Below are 22085 nucleotides of genomic sequence, written 5' to 3'. Positions count from 1 at the left end.
GAGTAAAATTTTAAGCGAGTGACTTCTCTACACTGTGCTTTGTATTCATTTTAAGGTATAATTTAGTGGTTTGTTTTCAGAAACAGGCGGTGATCATGTTGTTTTGGCTTCTTAGTTGTCTTTTATGAAATACATGATGACTGATCAAAAGATGGAAGTCTGCTAGCAGCATATTTTTTTGACTTGTTTGCAGTCCTCACCATGCAAGTTATAGTTACGTAAATTTTTTTTCAAAAGAAGATTTCTTCTGCTTCCCTGTTGTGGTGGTCTTTATTGATTTAGATAGAGATGCAGGCCAACTATGACCAGCTCGCTTGGATGCTCTGATTGTGTTTACTTTACTCCACAAAATATTCTGTTTCTCCAAACAATTATTATGAATTTTCTCTTGAATGTATTCTTTATTATTCCTAATTATACACCTCACACAAAACTAATGCATGGAGAGGAAAGCAAAAACGATTGTGAAGACTACTCAAATGACTCAAAAGGCAGAGTGTTATCATCATTGTTCATAATTGAAGAAAGTTTTTAGGCTTGATTATGGATGATGATGGAGCATTACAGCTTTCGGCCTTTGATAATCTTTATCACTCATCACAATTGAAAAGACATTTGGAGGCCAATGTGGCATATATGATATTACAGGCAAGAAACACATTGCAGCCCGCAAAAGCCAGTGAGTCTCCAGATATGGCAAGCGTTCAACATGCAACTCTTATCTGGTGGTGGTAGGTTCTGCATGCGACTTTATTCACACATGCTGTTCATCATATTCACATTTCTTGTACAAAATATCCTGTCAAATATTGTGAAAACTGAGAAGGGCTGGACCTTCAGAGCCAGAGCCAGGGCCAAGGTACCCAACAATTATTACTGTTCATTGACTATGATTTATCAATAAAGTTAAAATTGGAAGGACCACTCACCACTCCTTTGATGTCCACAGTAGAGGAAGGGAAATGATGCTTCCTTAATATATTGTCACAAGGTTTAACACGTGTGTGTACGTTCTGTATTTCAGATCTAGTTCAACTATTTAAATTCGGCAAGTTTTTCCACTTTAGAAATTCAAATTTAAGATTAAATGATTAAAGTTATAACCAATTTTTTATAAATTGCATAAAAAATATTTTTTGTAACGAATGACTAATATATATATATATATTATTCTGTTGATCATGGTGATGTGGCAAAATGACAGAGAAGTCCCTGTTAAAAATAAAAACCCTTTTGAAAATTGGTAAATTTCTCCACCTTCGCTGTGTATATTTATATGTTTAGTGTTCGTGGTTTGTCAGGCGAAAACTGGGTAGTATCTGCTCTGATTCCTCATTCAAGGTTGGTTTTCTCTTCTGGGTTCTTCGAATCTACATTTGTCTGCTGGGTCTCGTAAATTTCCTTTTTTTTTTCTTATTCAATTGAAATTATTGAGCTTTTTAAAAGAAACTCCAGTGGGTGGGTTTTTCTCTATTGCTTCTTTTGTGCGAATATACGCAAAATGGACGTTTCTGTGACTTTGTGACTCTACTCATAAACAGATGTTTGTTCTGCATTTACTTCTGCAGGATTTTGAGTTCTTTGAAGCTGCATTTGCTTGATTGATTCTCTGTTGGGAGACAAACTCTGTGATCCCTTTTTGTCTGAGATTCCCGTTCTAGATTTGGTTTGTCAAAAAGATTTGCCTCCTTTGATGTCAAAACCTAGAATTTTAGCTTCGGTTCTACTGCTTTTATCATAGATTGTGGTCGACTGACTCTCTTAGAATTGTCATTTGGATCTGCTTCTCTGAATTGTGACCAAAATGTCTGAATCAAGACCAAAAACCCCCTTCATCTCTGCAGCATCATCACAGAAACTACCCGATTTTAAGCAGTCTGTGAAACTGAAATATGTGAAACTGGGCTACCATTACCTAATTACCCATGGAATGTACCTACTCTTATCCCCCATTATGGTGGTTATGGCTGCTCAACTCTCCACATTCTCAATCAATGACCTCCATGACCTTTGGGACCATCTTAGGTATAATCTCATATCAGTGATTTTGTGCTCTACCCTCCTTGTGTTTCTATCAACCTTTTATTTCCTCACCTGTCCTCGCCCTGTGTACCTTGTGGACTTTTCATGTTACAAACCAGAAGATGCTAGGATATGCACTAGGCAAACTTTTTTGGAGAGGACTCGATGTATAGGTACTTTCACTGAGGAAAACCTTGAGTTCCAGAGGAAAATTATTGAGAGGTCTGGTCTTGGGGAGTCAACTTATCTCCCAGAAGCTGTTATAAGGACTCCTCCAAATCCTTGCATGGCTGAGGCAAGGAAGGAGGCTGAAATGGTGATGTTTGGTGCTCTTGATGAGCTCTTTGAGAAGACGGGTTTGAAACCGAAAGATATTGGGATTTTGATTGTGAATTGTAGCTTGTTCAACCCAACACCATCACTGTCTGCTATGGTTATTAACCACTACAAGCTTAGAGGGAATATTATCAGTTTTAATCTTGGTGGGATGGGATGTAGTGCTGGTTTGATATCGGTTGATCTTGCTAAGGATCTTCTTCAGGTCCATCCGAATTCCTATGCTTTGGTCATTAGCATGGAAAACATTACCTTGAATTGGTACTTTGGGAATGATAGGTCAATGCTTGTTTCAAATTGCTTGTTTAGAATGGGAGGGGCTGCAATTTTGCTTTCAAATAAGAGGACTGACCAGTGGCGATCCAAGTACAGATTGGTACACACGGTTCGAACCCACAAAGGTGCTGATGATAAGTGCTTCTCTTGTGTTACTCAACAAGAGGATTCTACTGGGAGAATTGGAGTTTCTTTGTCAAAGGATCTGATGGGAGTTGCTGGGGATGCCTTGAAGACAAACATCACAACCTTGGGTCCTCTAGTATTGCCAATGTCAGAACAGTTACTCTTCTTTGGCACATTGGTTGCCAAGAAACTTTTCAAGAGGAAAGTGAAACCTTACATTCCAGATTTCAAATTGGCTTTTGAGCATTTTTGTATTCATGCCGGAGGAAGGGCAGTGCTGGATGAATTGGAGAAAAACTTGCAGCTTTCAGATTGGCATATGGAGCCTTCCAGGATGACACTTAATCGATTTGGTAATACTTCAAGCAGCTCCCTTTGGTATGAATTGGCTTATACAGAAGCCAAGGGTAGGATGAAGAAAGGGGACAGAACTTGGCAGATAGCATTTGGGTCTGGATTCAAGTGTAACAGTGCAGTTTGGAAGGCTCTACGAACGATCAACCCGGCCAAGCAGAAGAACCCATGGATGGATGAGATCCATCTCTTCCCAGTGGATGTTCCAAAGGTTTCTTCCATTTGAAGTTATAGCATTTCCTTGCATCGCAGCGGCTCACTGTTTATGGAAGCATCACCCTCTTCACAGGGTGATCAAGCATTCTAGTCTCTGCTTTTGTGGTGATGTAATAATGAAAAATTCATGGTGTTTCTCTCTTGATTTTATCATCTCAACTCCTCTCTTCAGCATAGGTAGCTGTCAAGGAGTGTGTAATAGCAGTTGGAAACTTGAAGATGCCAGTTTGTTTTATTTAGTGTGTATTTATTAAGTTTATTATTAACAAGGCCCTTGGATCTTTTCATCCTTGTTTAGACTACAATGAGCTGCTAAAAATACATGTGGAAAATAGGATATGAAATGGATGGATTTGGGATTCTATAATTTCTCGATAATTCTGAAATTTTAGATTCAACAGTCGAACTAAATGTGACATCACCTATTCTATTATCCAAGCAATGTCTCTCATCATCTCTTGGTTTTTTTGACTATATTATCATTGCCTGCTACTCCTTGGATGACTTGTAGATGAGAGACTCATCACTTATAGATTCCTAACCCTACTGGTTTAGGTTTGGGTTTCTTTAATGACTTCAATCCATGATACTCTGGACCGCAACCCACTTGACCCATGAAACAAGTAGTTGGGCTGGGCCTCCATTTTCATTATATTACACATTAATAATTAGACACTAATTATGATAATGCCTCTTATAGACAGTAAGGATTTAGGAATTAGTGTATTGCTTGATGTTTTTCTTCAAATTTAGTAATCGAAAAATAGTAAACAGCAGTTTTAGCTACTTTAATCTGGGGTACATTCTCAGAAATGGGCCCCTTTGATACACTTAGTTTGGTTTGTCTTAATGTGACAAATTATATAATTATAATATCACCAGCCTTTAAATGAAATTAAATGAATTGAAACAAAAATCATTTTAATACCGATTTAGAGTTGATTTTGAGAATGAATTGTAAGTTTACTAGTATTTTTTTTGTCCGACAAAGATATCCAAAATTTCGGTAGTAGTCAAGTTCTTTGGACAAGTGCAAACATTACATTAAATTACACAAATATTACAGTAAAAAAATATTAATTAAATCAACGACTACTAGTTTACTCCCTCCGCTCTTATCCCAAATCCTTATATAAATTTTCATTTTAATCAAAACTTATGATAAATTTTCAACTTCAGCTCCACGCAACTCTCGCCCTTATCGACAACAGCGTCTCCACGAGATCCTTCACCGGCATGTTGTTCGGTATCATCGGTATTTCGACAAGAAATTTGTCAAAGGCAGTTCGTCGACGCGGCTCTCGTCCTCGAAGTTGAGAGCGTAACTCGTCGGATCGTAGCGGAAATCTGAGGAGTTGAACCGCCTCCTGTTCTTTCCGCTCCGTCCAATCAGTCCTCGAAACCTATCTCTCATATCGAATTCTGGATCTCCAGACTGCAGAGACTTCTCCGGCGTCCGTTGCCTGTCCCCATCGTTATCAAGAAGCTCGTGTGGATCCCCTCGGAAACAACAAATAGACAACTTCAGCTTGTCTTTCAGAGATGACGGTGAGTGACATTCGCTAACCATTGCCATTCTTTTCGCTTTTGTGATTGAAAAATCAACGATGAGATCGGTGTTGTAAGTGTTGTGCATTCAATAGAGTGTGCGTCTTTAAATAAGTTTAGGGAGCGAGTGACATAAAAAGGGATAAGGACGCGGTTCTACGAGGTCCCATGGCGATAGCGTGAGATGGTGGTGGTTTGGTGTTAAAACCGCGTGTGATCTTTTGAGGTTGTTTGGTAAATTCGAGTGAGTGAGGTGTGACGAGCTTTGAAAGAAAACAGTAGTGAACCTCCTCCCTGGAAGGGCAGCGACAGTAGTTTCTAACTTCATACTGTTGGACAAGTTGTTGAATGAGGAGGCATAGAATTTCCTTTTCTTTATGTGGTGGTTTGAGTTAAGTTTGATGGAATGTTAATTGGTTTGACCACTATTTAGTTGCTGAGAAATTGTGTGAATGTATTATAGGAGATAAGTCTCCAGGATATTTAATTTTTTTCATGCTCTTTTGGCGAATTGGGGAATTTCAGCTAAATTAGTTCACTGTACTTGGTTGATTTCTTCATTGTGGAGACTAAATAAGTAAATATTTCATTCGCATTGCCTCTGAGCGTTCAATATCTTGTTAGATTCCTTGTTTACCAACAATTTGTTGGAGGGCTGAAGGAAGGCCTGCCTTGTTTTGTTCTCCTGGGAAATGAAAGATTGTTTCCCGTTAATGGCAATTTATTGAGTAATTATAATGCTTAAATGGCATTTGTTGAGCTTCGTTTGCTAGTGAATTATGAAGACCTCAAATTCGAGCTTTGATTGAATAATATGTTTTTCATTGTTTTATATTTGTCAAGCATGAGAATCTCATCTAATAGGAATGGCTGTTCGGGGTTGCTGGTTTGCCATATCCATCTTCTTCACATGCATATTCTTGTTCCAGCAAAGGATTAGAGGGCGGTGGTTGTTATAAGTATCGTTTGTTGATCAGTCATACATATTTTTGGATAGTCGGTTAAGTTGAATAATATTGTTTAATAGGATATATATATATGTCTCCATATAATATTCCATCGTTCTTTTCCCTGAATATTTTCTTTTGGACTATTACGATTACCAGCAATCCACTTATTTCAAGAAGAAAAACAAGGCATGGTTCAAGTTTAACATATATGAACAATGAGATCTTTATGGTCTTTACATTGTCTTTGTGTTTCAAGTCATGAATATCCCATCCCAACTCAAAACAACTTCAGTTTTAAGTGTACTACAATTAAGCTTCCTGGGACCTGAATAAGGTCACAATCAAGTCACTTATATTGAACGTACGCCATTTTATTGAATATTTGAATTCCCTCCCATTCGCGAATAAATTACAACTAAGGAATCACAACGTCAAAGTTTCCATTAACAGAACCCAATCAACAATCACACGCACATAATACACCTAAACACTCAAATAACAAACCAACCCAGGCCACTAAAAATAAGCCATGGATCACGGAATTGAAATCCCAAAATCTTCAATTAGAGAAACAAATCCCAAAAAAAAAACCAAGACAAGAAGATACAGAAATCACCATATACACGCAACATAAGCGTCTGTAACTAAAGAGAGGGAGTGAAAAGGAGTACCTGAACACCAGTCCGAAAGGATCTCAAGACGGATTTCTTCTTATCTTGTTCTTTGGCATGATTTTTCCCCATCATCAATTCTTTCGCTCCTTTCCCCGACATCTTCATTTCTTCCTCCTCTTCCTATCAATTCGATTCGAACAGGAGTGAAGATCTTCTGAGCTTTTTCTCTGAACATATAAACAGAGAGGGAGGAGAGAGTCGTGAAAATAACCCGATTTAATCCTTTAATAACGAAAATACCATGAATGATACTGTGTGGTTTCGTGTACTTACTATGGGTAGAAAAGGGTTCGTGTGTTTGCCTTATCCGGTTCTTGAATAACAATGACATACATGACATCGTGAAGCGGACATTTATTTTGGGCCAAAACTAATATTTTGGGCTAGCCCAGTTCATAATATTGGGCCGAGACTATATACAGAAGGGAAATTTTATCTATACACCACAAAAACACTATTCTTACATCATTTTTTGAATATGTTAAGTTTACATCAAAAAATTATGAGTCTACACACAAAATTGTAGTGAAAAGATCAATTTATCCTTGATGTGTAAAATATTAGAAATTATATTGTTAATAATATATGACATGGATTTTATTTGGAAAAAGTAAAAATAATGTGTAAAATGTGTCATGTTCCCAATCAAAAATCAAACAAACCCTCTAAAAATTAAAAACTTATTTTAATTTAAAACCCTAAATCAAGTGGAGCAGAGGAGTCGAGGAGATGATGAAGAACGATGTTGGCAACGCCGGTCACGTGGAGCAGGAGCCAGTAGGAGGAAGAGGAAGAGTGTGAGGAATTGGGTTAGATTTTGAGATGTTCTTGTGAAACGATAAAGGAGATGAACTGGGTATGAGGTTGAACATGAGTTTGATATATTGGTTTTGGCTTCTCCTCCTCCCCCATTTATACAGACAAAAAATGAACCAACCTTGTATTTATGAGCCTTGAACTTGCAATCAGTGAATATCCCCCTGTATTGATTCAAATTCCAAGGAAAACAAAGAATTGATTGGGAGAAGGAATTAGGGTTTAGAAGCTGAAGCATGTGATGGAAAACAAAGAATTGCTTGCACATGCCCTCATCGTCATCAACGATCTCTGGACAATCAGATTTGATGTTGATTTAGGAAATCCTAGGCCTACCTTTAACAAAAGAGAATTTGGATTCCATGACTTGATTTGTCCATTTGTACCATCTTGAATATGGTGATACCCCCGATTGAACCAACCTACATATGTATCTCCTTCATCAATCAGACAGATGGAAGAAGATAAATCGGGAAAGAGCATTTTCTCAAATGCAATAGCATGTCGGATTCAATACAGTCGCCGGATATGGAACTTTGTTGTCGCCGGAGAAGATGGTTTCTTATTTTCAGATTTTGTTTAGTTATTATTTTTTTATTTTATGTAAATTTAGTAATCTTTAATTAAATATGTAAAAATGACTTATTTTAAATTTTTAGTTTAAGGGTTAATATGTCATTGTATACAAGGATATTTATGTAAACTAAAAAAAATCAAAAAATGATGTAAAGATAGTATTTTTGTGGTGTGTAGATAAAATTTCCCTATACACAAACACTAGAAGGTCAACTTTACACGAATCCTGTCCCAATATAAACGTTAGGTTTTGGAAAATGCATTATTTGGATTGGAACTGGTGGGTGCTTATTGGTTTGGAAAATTAAGGTTGAACTCTGAAGTCATAACTAATTTAATGAGACTGATTGGTTACTACTTGGGTATTGGTAGCTAGCTTAATTGGTGAATTTCTCTATAATTAAATTATATGGACTCAGGAGATTCTGAGTTCGATTTCTTATCGTTAGGTGAGAAATTTCTATGCTTGTGAACATGATTATTCGAGTTTAGGCTCATATTATATGTTCATATAAAAGCAACCACAATGATAGTTTTTTGTTGGGGACAACAAAATGTATTGGGAAAAGTGTTTTACTGATGTGGCTAAGCCAACAAAATATATTGGTACAATGGTGTAAATTTATTAGCTTTACTTTTTATGTAATAAAGATGAGACCCAATATTAATTTTAGTATAAATATAAATGTGTTTTGTTATGGGACCCACTTGAACAGACAACATGGAGGCATGGGTTTTGCCATTCCCCCATGCTAGGCCCATCAAAATGGAGCCAATAAATTGACTCCATTGAAATCATTTTTTATCCATGGCTCAACAAATGAGATAATAAATTGGATCCATGCCCCCTTAAAATTCATCCATTGCAAGTGCTTCTTAATTGCAATGGTGCTATTTTTGTTGGGTCAATAAAAATGTATGAGATTTTGTATTTTATTGATGTGGCTATATTGGAAGACGTGTTTTGTTTATGTGACTGTATTGAGAGACGTGTTTTGTTTATGTGGTTGTATTGAGATTTTGTGTTTTTGTGTAGTTTTATTGTGTATAACATGGAGGCATGTGATTTTATTGGCCTCCATATTAGGTGAGAATGAATAATGTATAGGAATTTGTGTTTTGCTTATGTGGTTATATTGAGAGACATGTGTTGCCGATTTAATTGTATTGAGAGACGTGTTTGGCTTGATTTTTTTGCATAATAGAAGTAGAATCCAATAATGATTTTTGTTGATGACACCATTTGTGGCTTCAATCAAGCCTTGTTTGGATTTGTTGACCAATCCTTTTGTCCCCAACTATGATTGCCATTCAAAAAGAAGAAATTGATCAATTGATGCCAGTGAAACATTAACCTTAACTTCCTCGAAAAACTCAAAAACTTCTTGCACTAGAAGAAGTCCAATCCCAAAAGAACTAGAAGGATATGAGAATTGAAAAACAATCAAAAGCTTGATATAAATAAATATCCTCCGATCACGAACAATTAATTAGCTACCCAACTGAACCATCGACGTTCTTCGCCCTCCCAATAAATTCCAATTCCAGAGACGATGTCAACTTCATTAAACCCTGCACACAAGACCAACTTTAACTCAGTTTTGCAGAAGAATCATAGATGTTTTTCATTGAACTTTCACACAAGCAAAGAATACCCAAAAAAAATTCAATTCCAAAAAGGACTTACTGTTGAAATTCAATGTTAATTGTATCCGCAGAAGGATCAGCAATTGCACTATAAGCAGCATCGGACAGGACGATTGTGGGGTCGGGCCCCGACGACACATTTTGTGCCCGATCGACAATCCGGATTTGAATAGTCTGTTCTGGAAAACAAGTTGTGGGATTTGATGCACTGATGCACCTCACCAAATATTGCCGCCCACAGGACGCACCATTGTCCCATATCCCCTCCCCGGCCGCCGCGAATAAATCATTCGTCGGAAACTGCGATTCTTCGCTTCCAAAACAAGCTGTTGCTGCATAATATATACATATGTGCATAACCCAATCAAGCAATCTTGTAATTGAATCAAAAAAGTGTACGTTTTTGCAGCAATAGTGGTGCTTACGTAAATATGGAGGGTTGTACTGGGCGGCGATTCCCACATCGGCTTGTGAGAAAGGGAAGGTCAATGTTACTAATAATAATAGGAGGTGAAGGAATAAGCTTTGTAAGTTTCGCCGATGATTGGCCATTGACGCAATGACGCCTGCACCGGAGATGGGTTTACCCTATATTTATATCATATATATACACACAAATTTCAAAAATGTGTACAAACTTTGTGGACACAAAAATTCCAAACGCGTTCCCCTTGGATCCCCGCACTAAGTTTCGCCCCCCTAATATTCAATATTGGTTCCTCCCCTGTATAGTCCATGGGAATTCATCATATTTATTCCTTTGATTTAATTAATTGAATAATTTTATTTTCACTATTTTATACCATAATTAATTGTTTTAGTTCTAAATTCATTATTTTTGAAAATTCAATTGAAAAAAACAATGGAATTAAGATTTATCTGATAAAACTCATCGATAATGGATCTTTTTAAAATCAGTTTTATGCCCTGATTTTGAATATGTAATTTTTTTAAAAATCTAACATACATTTTGAGAGCTAAAATGTTTTAAAATTTCATTTAAAATACTTGAGCTTCCACGGACTATCTAACACTATTGTCACATGAATGATACTAGATGAATCCCGCACCTGAGAATTTTCATATATATATCATTATATCGACTAAACACGTTGAAAAGTCACACCCACATGACAACTTCTATAACTGGAGAGTTCGCCGGAGGGGGTCAGAACAATTGTAAATTAGTGAGTTGACTGGATTGTGTATTTATCTTGGCGTGTCAAGCGGGTTACCAAACCCGCATCAACCAGGGACTCATCGAACAAGCCCGAAACCTTTTATCAGTCCGGGGCAGATGCGACCCGATAACTCATATAGGGCCGGGTCCTAGATATTTGTTTTCGGGTAGAAAAGAGAATCTAGGTTCTTACATAAGATAAGGCAAGCGACAATGACAATGGGAATATGAGATGATGTTCACACAATCGCATGTGGTGAACCCCACCACCCACGGGCTACGGCTGTCTGCCTGTCTCTATCCACTCATCACCCTAAATCTACAGATGTATGTATGTATATATATGCACAATGCATCATGAAATGATGAGATGTATGTGAATCAATCATCATGACTACTTATCAAAAAAAAAAAAATCATCATGCCTAACACATCAAATATGTATATATATTATGTAGAGTATATATATATATATTTTATTTTATTTTTACTATTACATGCATAAAAGATGGAAGATTTAGACTCGATACATCTATGAGATACTACGCAGGATCATATCTAATTCTCGAAAAGGAATAAATAATGAGACTCTTCAACAGCTTTAAACGGACAGACGAGAAGAAAATGGAGGAGAAGACGAAGAATAAGAAGAAGAAGAACCAGGTGTTGGTGGAGGGTACGTGCAGATGCCAAGCGAGGATGATTTGAAGAGGACCAAGAGCTTGACTGACGAGGACCTTGAGGAGCTGAAGGGTGCTTGGATCTCGGGTTGGGCTTCAGCCAGCTACGATGAGATAACTTAGCTCTGCGGCCTTCACATGACAACGTTTGAGATACAAAAAACAGTTAATTTGTTTAGAATTTCTAATATTGCAATCCACATAGTTGAGAATGACATTCTGGACTTATGCTTCTCAAGTCCTAGGCCTTTTTTTGGCTGTACTGATACGAAATTTCCAACCAACGGAACAAGCTTAACGGTGAATCTTGGCCGTCTATTGCCAGCACATTGGAGTCTTTTGGATTTTGGTGGCTTGAACTGCCCGTGTACGTCGATCTCATGGAGTACCCACTAAAAACAAAAAGAAAGATAAGCCTGAGCCCACGAAACTTACAGCACAACGAGGCCAAGCCCAAAATCATTAGGGAGTGGATCGCGTCTCTACTGATTTGTATGCCAACATCGGCCCAATTAATAAATTTCTGGGCCAAGATGCTATGCTTGCTATCTATCAATCTAATATATGGGCTGACCCACTAACATGTCCAAGGAACTACTTGACATGGCAACCAATATTTACGACTTACGAGATCCTGGATACTATCAAAAAATCATCCGAAAAAGTTCATACTACCATAACCCAAATTAATGAAACCTTATAATAATTTAAGGAAAAAAGTGAATGTACCTGGAGTACTGTTTTGATGGGAGGGATGTGTGTGCGTCTACTATATATATATATATATATATAGAGTGTGTGTGTGCGCGCGCGCGCGAATTAAAGGTGGTAAAATAATAAAATGAAGGCAAAGAAGTTATGGGGTTATTGTATATGGAGGTTCTCGTTGGGGGTTATATATATGTAACCTGAGAAATCTCCTGTCTATATGTATGTATGTATGTATAGAAGGGGAAGTGTATTGCTCTCATTGGCTAGAGCTGCCTTTGAAGGAATAAATTGCAAAACTTCTGTGATTGTTGATTTTTCAAGCATTTTTTAGTTTATCCGCACACACAAAAATAAGAAGAAAAACAATTCAATTCAGAAACATGTTTGATTGTCATTTTAGAAAATAGGAAAAACGATAAATCACTTGAAAACAGAAAAAGAAAAAAAAATCTGAAAATTAAATGCAGAAAATAAAAATAAAAAATAGAAAACAAACGAAATCGATAAAAGTTGCCGAAATCATTCATATTATATATATGTATGTATAGTCACGGAATGTTTGGCTAGTACAAAAGCGATCTCTCTTCTATATAATCAGCATAAGTACGATAAAAATCCCCCTTTGATCACTTTGCTTGCCTTGACAAGTTGTAGATCAAATTCTTCAAACCCTGAAATACCAAACACCATATCATTCGTTATCTATATTAAATTAATTAATATATATATAACAAGACGAAGAAGAAATTGAGCACTACTTACTGTTGAAATTCAATGTTGACTGATCGTGCAGAAAGATCAGCAATAGTTCCATAAGCAGTAGTCGATAGAACAAATGTCGAACCAGGTCTGGATGGTTTGGACACAGATGTCTGTGCGCGATCGACAATCTGAACTCGAATCGTCTCCTCTGGTTTACAGTTTTTATGAATTGATGCGCTTATGCATCGCACAAAATATTGCCTCCCACAAGATGCGCCATTGTCCCATATCCCCTCCCCAGCTGCCGCGAACATGTCGTCCGTCGGAAATTTCGATGGATCGTCTCCGTAGCAGGCAGTAGCTATAATTCCAAACCAAAAATCATAGCAAATGATCCATGTAATACCCATCATCTCTGCTGTACTATATATAACAAAATAATTACTTACGTAAATATGGAGCTTTGTAGAAGCCAGCAATGCCAACATCACCAAGTGAACAAATAGGAAAGGTTAATGCTAATAGGAGGAGTAACATTGGCTGAGGCTTAACCATTGATCCCTGCAATTATATATATATATATATATATATTCAATTGAATATACATTAGCATTGCTAGTCGACATTGAAACCAAAACTCCTTTTAAAATATAATCTAAGACACAGAAAAGGCCAAAAAAGAGGAAATCAAAGGATTCCAATAAAAATACAAAGAATTGTACCGTACCTGACAAGAGAAAGGCCTAATCAGACAGAAAATTGCGATAGAATGAAGGATTAGACGCAGAGAAACTTATATATATATATATACAAGCAATATTGACCCTAAATTTGGGAAGTTATTGGATAGGTTTGTTGATGCTAATCCATTACAAATACCTATTTAAGGGCATTCAATTGCCACAGATTTCGCTCTTTATATAGAAATTTGAAACTTTATTATTGGTTTCTCTCAACGCATACCTTTCAAGGAGGAGAAACGTTTTTTCAAAGATTACTTCAAAAACATTAATGTTTTTTTTTTTTTTATAAATTTTTTTATTGTTAAATTTATTACTAATTATTTTATGCATTTCTTTAGTCGAATATGGCATACATATAGTTAAAAATATTATTATTAAGCTTATTTATAAAAAACCCCCCAAATATACATTGGAAGAATGCATCATACGTGCAAGATGTTGTCACACAAGAGGTTCCTTATAAGCAATATCTAGCTTAATTGCATAACTCCTTGTTGAGGGTCACTTTGCAAGTTATCAAGCAATGTTGTGGCTTTGTACTTACGTGCACTATATTTTATAAGCAAATTTTCAACATTTGAGTCTTTATTAACTAAAGTTAGCCGTCATCGGATGAGATCTTTCTATGTGAGAGAGCCTAACGATCCGAGCTTAGGTATATATTGAATATCTAAAAGATACGTTTGTATGATGTTGTTCTCGATAAAATAAAAATCATTGATAAAATGTAAGGGGATATCAATAAATACTGAATTATGGAAATAAAAGTAAAATAAGAAATAGTAGATAGTAGAATATTTGTTTAAATGGAGAAGTAGTAAATGAGAATGATGCATATTAGAATACTTCCAATTCAATAAAATTTCTTATATGTATTATCCTTTGTTGTTCAGTTTGAGCTTTGAATTTTATGGGCCTGTATACCTGTAACTAAAATTAAGGCCTGGGCCCAGCCCAACACTGACTCTTCTGCGTCTGCCACTCTGATACTGAATAATTTTTATTAAAACAAATGAGTGATACCAAATCACCTATTGACGTTGATGATCTCTTAAAAGACTCGAATTATGCTCCGTTTGTCATATACTCTTCCGGAACCTTCTTCTGCCATTTTTGTCTCCGTTCTCTCCGACTTTACTAGCCCCTCTTCTACCGGGATCGGACATATTAGGAGCTGTAAAATTTTTGATTGGGAGGTTGAAAGAGTTTCTGAGTTGTTAGCTTCTCTTGATGGGTACTGTTGGTATTCAGTGCTCCCATGGAATCACGTCTCGATTCCATGGAAATTTTGGTCAGGAGATACAGTTTTCGTGCCGAAATTTCCCTTCTAAGGTTGAACTATCTCGAATAGAGTTGTACCCACATGGGCCTTCCGCCACTGCTTTCAAGGTACACCGCAAATTTGTCATTTGATTTTCATTCCCTGTTTGGAACGATAATTTTTGTTATTTTATATGATTTGTGGATGTTTAAAGATTAAAAGGATGAGGTGAGATGCATCTCTGGATTTTTTTGCTTTGGGATGAATGGCTGATGTGTGTGTGTGGAATTATAAAATTAAAATTAAGGTGCCATTGTGTTAGCATGTTATATGGCTGGGAAAAAATGGGGAAAGTATGGTAGGATTTGGCAAAAATTGGGAATGGAAGTTGTAGATTTGACTATACAAAGAAGATGAGCGACTTTTGAGTTGTTTCCTTGCTCCTCATTATGGTGGTTTTAGAATCAATGGAGGAACATAGACAGCTAGTTAATTTTTTTATATGATTTTTAAATGTATAAATCCCCAGAAGATTATCAATGGATGTGTTCTATATCTTGACAAGATGTTTTTCTGACGGTTGCCTTCAAGCTACTAAAGGTTGTCTGTGGCTTCCCTCAGCACTCCTATTATCATACCCTTTTCTGTTTTTTTCGGAGCAAGACCAAGACATGTGCAGTTCTCCGCAGCATCTTTTTAAGATTAATAATTGAGCATGGTTTAGTAAGAGCTTTTTGGCTTAAAATATCATATCAATTATCAAGCAAGCAAGGCTCTCGCAATGGTGGCAAGGCCTGGAAACTCTGACACTCTAGTTTGGCTCAAGCAACTTCCGACACGATTTTTTTTTCCTTCCAATCTCCCTTCTCAATTCAAGCACAATATGCATTTGACCAATTTGTGCTAGTTTGGACTACGTATTGGAAAGTATTTAGATATTACGGTATTGTATTTAATGCAGGGATTTTTTGGTCGAATATGCTCGGTACCTGATAATGATGATCAATTTTCTTGGAAAGATCCAACACCAATGCTTGATATGGTTGAAAACCCTGTCCACCTGAAGAATTTAACAGTTAAGGTAGCATGAAAGCTTCTTCACACTTTGATTAACCCGTTCTTAGTTTTAAGCTCATTGATTCTGTAGCTACTAAATATTGGCCTTTGTAGGAACTTAAACAATTAGCCGATGAAGTCCGCCTAGAGTTGTCTTCTCTTATGTCACAAACACAAAAATCCTCCAAGTCCAGTTTGGCAGTTGTGGAACTGACAGTTGCATTGCACCACGTTTTTCATGCTCCAGTGGATAAGATACTGTGGGATGTTGGAGAACAAGTGAGATAATTATCTGTGCTTCTCTATAACAGAGTTCTTTGTCATTGTCTGGGAGGGGGATGATAAAATGAACATTTTGTTAATGAAAAATCATCATCTGTTAATACATGGTTCTTTCTTGTGTTAGCAGACATATGCACACAAAATTCTCACAGGGAGGAGATCCCTTATGCATACGCTGAGACAAAAGAACGGACTTTCTGGATTTACATCTCGATCTGAGAGTGAATATGATCCATTTGGTGCAGGGCATGGATGCAACAGTATCTCTGCTGGACTTGGTACTATTTTTATCCCATCTCCTTCTTATGCCTTGTTTGTTTATCATGGTTTCCTTAACATTCCACATGAAACTTCGTATGTGTGGCTATATTATTATTTTTTTACATCTTTTTGAAAGTGATTGCTATTTTAACCTGTTGATCTAATTATGAATCATTTGCCTTTAGCGTATCAAACAGCTGATAAAATGTTGTAATTTAACTTTGCTAAGTTTTCTTGTCAATTGGCCAATCCTGTTTACATAGTTTTCTCTGAACGAAACGAAAATCCTTGGGAATTTAGGAATCAAATCTAATTCAGATGAGATCCTTTTATCAGGCATGGCTATTGCGCGAGATATTAAAGGGAAGCGGGACCATATTGTTACAGTCATTAGCAATGGGACCACTATGGCTGGACAGGTCTATGAGGCAATGAGCAATGCTGGTTATTTGGATTCAAATATGGTCGTCATTTTAAATGACAGCCGCCACTCTTTACTTCCAAAGATCGAAGAGGGTCCTAAGACATCCATCAATGTTTTATCTAGTATTTTAAGCAAACTCCAGTCAAATAAATCATTTCGAAGGTTGAGGGAAGTGGCCAAGGTATGCTTTACCAACCTGAGTAGATTTTCCCCCTGAAAGCACTCTTTACTCCAACAGTTTGGTGCTTTCTTTTTCCATGGTTGTATACTGGACCAAGGGTATAAGTTCCTGCTGATTAGTAACTACTAGAAATTCTTTGATCCCTTTTCTTTTAGGGTGTTACTAAAAGAATTGGTTGGAGTATGCATGAATTGGCTGCAAAAGTTGATGAGTATACTCGCGGTATGATAGGCCCACTGGGATCAACTCTCTTTGAGGAGCTTGGGCTGTATTACATTGGACCTGTTGATGGACACAACATTGAAGACTTAATCTGTGTTCTACAACAAGTGAAATCCCTAGACTCATTGGGTCCTGTGTTGGTTCATGTTATAACTGAGGAAAATCAGGGAGCAGGAGATAACCCAAAGATTGAGCCAGTGGAGAAGGAGCAGAAAAGTACGTATACTTCTCTCGCTTCCATCAGTTCTTTTGTAAGACTTTAGTGTAACAGTTAAATGGAACAGAAAGGCAATGCACTTAATATTTGGAAATATTTATATCCAGTTAAGTCGTCTAGGAATTACAAATTTTCCACCACTTGGCTCTAGCTTGCAGTCTGCCAGTTTTGTATCATGACTTGACTGAATGAGTTTAGGCTACTGCGCTAGTAAGGTTTATTATTCAATGAACATCTGGCATGGAGTATAACTTGCTACGACCATTCAAGCTCCTGAAGCTCTTTCCTTAAGATTATTAGCTTTCAGTAACATAGTTAGCTTGCGTTTGCTTTCTGCTTGCATGAGAGGACTGACATGCAGTAATTTTTCTCTTTTAGAAATCAGACATGCATGCCTAAACACAAATAAATTGACATTGACATGTGTGCACTTCAAGTAAGCAAATACACAGACACATGCGTGCACATTATCATAATCATAACTTTCTTTGGCATCTTCCGTTACCACTGACCACCAAGGCATATCCAACGGTAACCATATACGCCAATGCTGCTCCAGCTCATGGTTTCTTGACATTTTAAACTTTGAATAGCTTTCTTTCTTTGCACTCGCAGGTTCAACTGATCCTTTTCATTTACTGGATAACATTCCCTCCCGAACATATAGTGACTTTTTTGTGGAGGCCTTAGTAGCGGAGGCAGAGAAGGACAAAGATATTATTATGGTGCATGCAGGAATGGAAATGGAGCCATCATTTCAACTATTTCAAGAAAAATTTCCAGACAAGTTTTTTGATGTTGGAATGGCTGAGCAACATGCGGTTACATTTTCTGCTGGTTTATCATGTGGGGGATTGAAGCCATTTTGCGTAATTTCTTCTGCTTTTCTACAGAGAGCTTTTGATCAGGTACTTTCTTACCTTTTTTCATTTTAATTTCTAGCGTTTCGACTTGATCCTAGAATTCCATATTTGAAATGCTTCTTGTCATGTTTGGTTTTTTTTTACTAAATCATCTTGGGGCAAGTGAGATGTTTTCTCTCATCACAGTCTAATGGAGTGTTCAGTCATACTTGCCTGCATAATTGTAACACTACTAGTGGAAGTGGCATTGATCTTCAGAATATAAGTATATTGAATGAAAAAAGTTTCCAAAAAGTACACCAGAAAATGGGTGAAGGAAACTTAGCTTGCATATTTCACCACCTTATTTGGCTGACCAAAATTAGCCTTAGAAGTTAGGAGCAGTAATCGTTTCAGATTCAGAGTTTGTATGGGGTGGGTGGTGTTGTAAATTTATTTGTGTCCTTGCTACAATTAATTGCCATTAGCCAATTTCACAGACAATTGTGAGCTACTATGATTCACACGTCATTTCACATATTTTTAGGAAATGACACATCCGCACATCATATGAATTTGAGCTTCAGCATATAGCTGCTTAAGGAAGCATGTGTGGGTGTGTGCATTCATCATCTGTTATGAGTGCAAAAGTCGTCATTTTTCTGTGCTCTTCCCTCGTGGCTTCCTTAGGTGGTTCACGATGTCGATAGGCAGAGGATCCCAGTTCGTTTTGTCATTACAAGTGCAGGTGTGGTAGGGTCTGATGGTCCAACGCAGTGTGGGGCCTTTGATGTTACTTTTATGTCATGCTTGCCGAACATGATTGTCATGGCACCGTCTGATGAGGATGAGCTTGTGCGCATGGTTGCTACGGCAGCTCAGATTGATGATCAGCCAGTTTGCTTTCGGTATCCCAGGGGTGCTATTGTAAGAGCAGACCACTATGTATATGGTGGGGCTCCGATTGAGGTAATATTTTTCAAACTTATTCGGAGATCTGTTTGCTGGTTTGCTTAACATTTGCCGCATCGCAAATGGATACTGGACGTTGCCAATGGCAACTTTTAGGATGTAAATAAAAATTACTTTATCTTACAAAAAGCTATGACATTTCATACTCCTCGCAAGCACCAAAATGTCTCTTATCTCCTTGCAAATCTTGCATTGGGAAGGATTTAGCCTAGAATTGTCTACTACTGGAGACGTTCCCAAACATTTTTTACGTCGAGAATTGCAACAATTCAAAATCGGACAAATAATTCAGCATGCCTATATTTTTCATAATCACTTGTGACAGTCAGATCATCCCTGACTGAGTATGACATGAATTACAAATTTATCCTTCTATGTATAATCTTTGATACTTAGTTGGTATCTGTAACTTTGGTTATTCTCGACTGGCTGTTTATGGCAGATTGGAAAAGGAAGAGTTCTTGTTGAGGGTAAAGGTGTTGCTTTGCTCGGCTATGGGGCAATGGTTCAACACTGTCTCAAAGCTTATGCCCTTCTGTCAAATCTTGGCATTGAGGTAACTGTTGCCGACGCACGGTTCTGCAAGCCCCTTGACGTAAAGCTCCTTAGGCTGCTATGTGAAAATCATAGCTTTCTGATAACAGTAGAGGAAGGCTCCATTGGAGGATTTGGATCCCATGTCGCACAATACATTGCACTTGATGGACAGCTTGATGGAAAGATCAAGGTAATATTTGTTTTACAATATATTGCCAATGAATGACCACCTCTACACAGATCGTACCAAAAGCTATGCTATGAACTGATTTTTGGTTGTATTTTGCGATCCTGATTGTAACCATTTTACTGAATGAATCTCTGTAGTGGCGACCTATCGTCTTACCAGACTACTATATCGAGCACGCATCACCCAAGGAACAGCTAGCCGTTGCTGGGTTGACTGGACAGCACATTGCTGCAACAGCGCTAAGTCTTCTGGGACGCACCCGCGACGCTCTCATGATGATGTGCTAGAAATTTGTGTACATTAGTTATCAATGTTTCTATGCTAATTATATTACCCGTAGAAAAATGTATAATGCTGCAAATATTACCGAGCAATTACAGTTATGTATTTAGGATTGGATTCTTTTAGAAGTTGGTCTTTTTGATATAAAAGTGAAATATATAGATGTAATGCGAAGGACAATACATACATGGGTCTGAATTAATGTTATCAATAACTGCCTACCCTTGCTTTTCATTTTTTGATATGGTGCGAACCTCTCTAAGATAAGATAGGGTCATTCGGACTTACCTTTGCATTACACAGTAACTCCCTACACCCGGATCAAAGTAACCATAGGAAGAGATTGTTCTTTTGAATTATTTATTGTTCTTGAGCGCAAAATAGGTCAAGAGCTCAACTTGCTAGTGGACGTCCCCTTTATAGTTGTGGAATCAGTTAGGAAATTCCTTGATTGCAGGCGAAATTGTAGGAAGTGGATCGTACCCTGATCTGTTTCCTTTCATGGAGACGTGCCCTGTTTGGACATGGGTCTGCTCGGTGCTGACCCTATTCGGGTACCGCGCAGACCAGCCGTGGTTTCTCTTCGGTTTAAGCTCTTAGGGTGAGTTACCGAACAGCTGCCCCTAGGGTTAGCCTTGGCTTCCCTACGAGTTCCTGGCTGGCTTGTCTTGTTGGTCTCATGGAAATTCTCTTTAGTAGTTGACACTTCTCATATTGGTGGGTAACATTTGTTTTATCACATGTATATTAAGAACCAATTAAATGTCTTATAAAAAAATAAAAAAGAAAAAGAACCAATTAAATGTTAAGACATTATAAGGAAATGTGTAATTTTGGTTATTGAATGTTGAATTCTCTATTGTATGGTAAGAGTATCAATTGAATCAATTAATTGTCATACAAATAATTTATTAAAAATATTTTAATTAAATAAAAAATTATTAATTGGACGGTTCAACCCCGGGTTTGGGCAGCTCAATTGCAAGTATTGGCGGACTGACAGCAAATCAGCCCGACTTCATAAAGAAAAGTCCGTTCGGGAAACTGGACCAATTCTAATATATATATATATATATAGCACTTACTCTGAAGTTCAATCTCTTCAAAAGAAGCAGATTCTCCTTGGAGGAAAAAAAAAAAGAAAAGCAGTTTACAAATTTGAATCCTCCTATGTTTTAGTTACTTGAAATGGTTTGCAATAACTCTCATTGCTGCTCATTGCAAAAGACAATGACAAAAACATGAATCCTCCTATGCGGGCCGGACATACATTGGGTCAATTGCCCACCATCAAAAAATTTGTAGACTAAAGATAAAAAATTTGGGCCTTTAGTCTACTTTTGCCCAACCCAACCTTTAGCCCACTTTCTATCATTGCTTTTGAATTCTTTAATAATTTTGTGTTAATCTCACTCATATAAGTGATATGTTATTACATTTGAAATCCATAGATAATTTTGTGTTAATCCCATAAATGTAGGTGACATGCCATTAAATTTGAAATCCATATATAATTTAGTGTTAATCCCTTGCATATGGATGACATGTCATATAATTTTTTGTTAATCTTACACATGTGGGTAACATGTCATATAATTTTGTGTTAATCCCACGCATGTGGGTGACATGCCATTGCATTTGAAATCCATATATAATTTTGTACTAATCCCCAGCATATGGGTGATATCCATATAATTTTGTGTTAATCTCGGGCATGTGAATGATACGACATTGCATTTGAAATCCATAAATAATTTTGTGTTAATCACAGGTATGTAAGTGTCTTGGGTTTGTGAGTAGT

The 22085-nt window shown here is 37.1% G+C and overlaps 5 protein-coding genes across 9 annotated transcripts; 2 read left to right on the top strand and 3 right to left on the bottom strand.

Moving 5' to 3' along the window:
* The first annotated feature begins 823 nt into the window (after positions 1-823).
* LOC119996579 (3-ketoacyl-CoA synthase 11-like) lies at positions 824-3625 on the top strand. Its single transcript, XM_038843268.1, has 3 exons — positions 824-859; positions 1302-1341; positions 1569-3625. Exon 3 carries the CDS (start codon positions 1805-1807, stop codon positions 3338-3340), a length of 1536 nt encoding a protein of 511 aa, XP_038699196.1. The 5' UTR covers positions 824-859; positions 1302-1341; positions 1569-1804; the 3' UTR covers positions 3341-3625.
* Positions 3626-4234: 609 nt separating this feature from the next.
* On the bottom strand, positions 4235-5662 carry LOC119997700. The gene has a single exon (XM_038844873.1). It carries the CDS (start codon positions 4964-4966, stop codon positions 4580-4582), a length of 387 nt encoding a protein of 128 aa, XP_038700801.1. The 5' UTR covers positions 4967-5662; the 3' UTR covers positions 4235-4579.
* Positions 5663-9208: 3546 nt separating this feature from the next.
* On the bottom strand, positions 9209-11688 carry LOC119996370 (EG45-like domain containing protein). Of its 3 annotated transcripts, none has more exons than XM_038842966.1 (4): positions 11382-11675; positions 9967-10107; positions 9582-9867; positions 9209-9466 (listed from the first exon to the last, which is right to left on the bottom strand). In XM_038842966.1, the coding sequence occupies exons 2-4, from the start codon at positions 10091-10093 to the stop codon at positions 9460-9462; spliced, it is 420 nt and encodes a 139-aa protein (XP_038698894.1). In that variant the 5' UTR covers positions 10094-10107; positions 11382-11675; the 3' UTR covers positions 9209-9459. The 3 variants fall into 3 exon arrangements, with proteins under 3 accessions (XP_038698894.1, XP_038698893.1, XP_038698892.1); XM_038842965.1 differs by having other exon boundaries at positions 9582-9873; positions 11382-11647; XM_038842964.1 differs by having other exon boundaries at positions 9582-10107; positions 11382-11688.
* Positions 11689-12612: 924 nt separating this feature from the next.
* Positions 12613-13699, bottom strand: LOC119996371 (EG45-like domain containing protein). The gene is made up of 4 exons (XM_038842967.1): positions 13542-13699; positions 13264-13375; positions 12875-13175; positions 12613-12783 (listed from the first exon to the last, which is right to left on the bottom strand). The coding sequence occupies exons 2-4, from the start codon at positions 13367-13369 to the stop codon at positions 12777-12779; spliced, it is 414 nt and encodes a 137-aa protein (XP_038698895.1). The 5' UTR covers positions 13370-13375; positions 13542-13699; the 3' UTR covers positions 12613-12776.
* Positions 13700-14591: 892 nt separating this feature from the next.
* On the top strand, positions 14592-20505 carry LOC119997119 (probable 1-deoxy-D-xylulose-5-phosphate synthase, chloroplastic). Of its 3 annotated transcripts, none has more exons than XM_038843932.1 (10): positions 14592-14946; positions 15780-15899; positions 15989-16153; positions 16281-16434; positions 16754-17022; positions 17178-17460; positions 18077-18369; positions 18994-19272; positions 19718-20002; positions 20140-20505. In XM_038843932.1, the coding sequence occupies exons 1-10, from the start codon at positions 14788-14790 to the stop codon at positions 20287-20289; spliced, it is 2157 nt and encodes a 718-aa protein (XP_038699860.1). In that variant the 5' UTR covers positions 14592-14787; the 3' UTR covers positions 20290-20505. The 3 variants fall into 3 exon arrangements, with proteins under 3 accessions (XP_038699860.1, XP_038699861.1, XP_038699862.1); XM_038843933.1 differs by having other exon boundaries at positions 14593-14946; positions 16284-16434; XM_038843934.1 differs by lacking the exons at positions 15780-15899; positions 15989-16153 and having other exon boundaries at positions 14593-14946; positions 16284-16434.
* Positions 20506-22085: the final 1580 nt, after the last annotated feature.

The sequence above is a fragment of the Tripterygium wilfordii genome, chromosome 4 (genome assembly GCF_013401445.1).
Source record: "Tripterygium wilfordii isolate XIE 37 chromosome 4, ASM1340144v1, whole genome shotgun sequence".
Lineage (NCBI taxonomy): Eukaryota > Viridiplantae > Streptophyta > Magnoliopsida > Celastrales > Celastraceae > Tripterygium > Tripterygium wilfordii.
The sequence above is the reverse complement of the archived record's forward strand: the minus strand, read 5'-3'. Positions and strand labels throughout refer to the sequence as shown.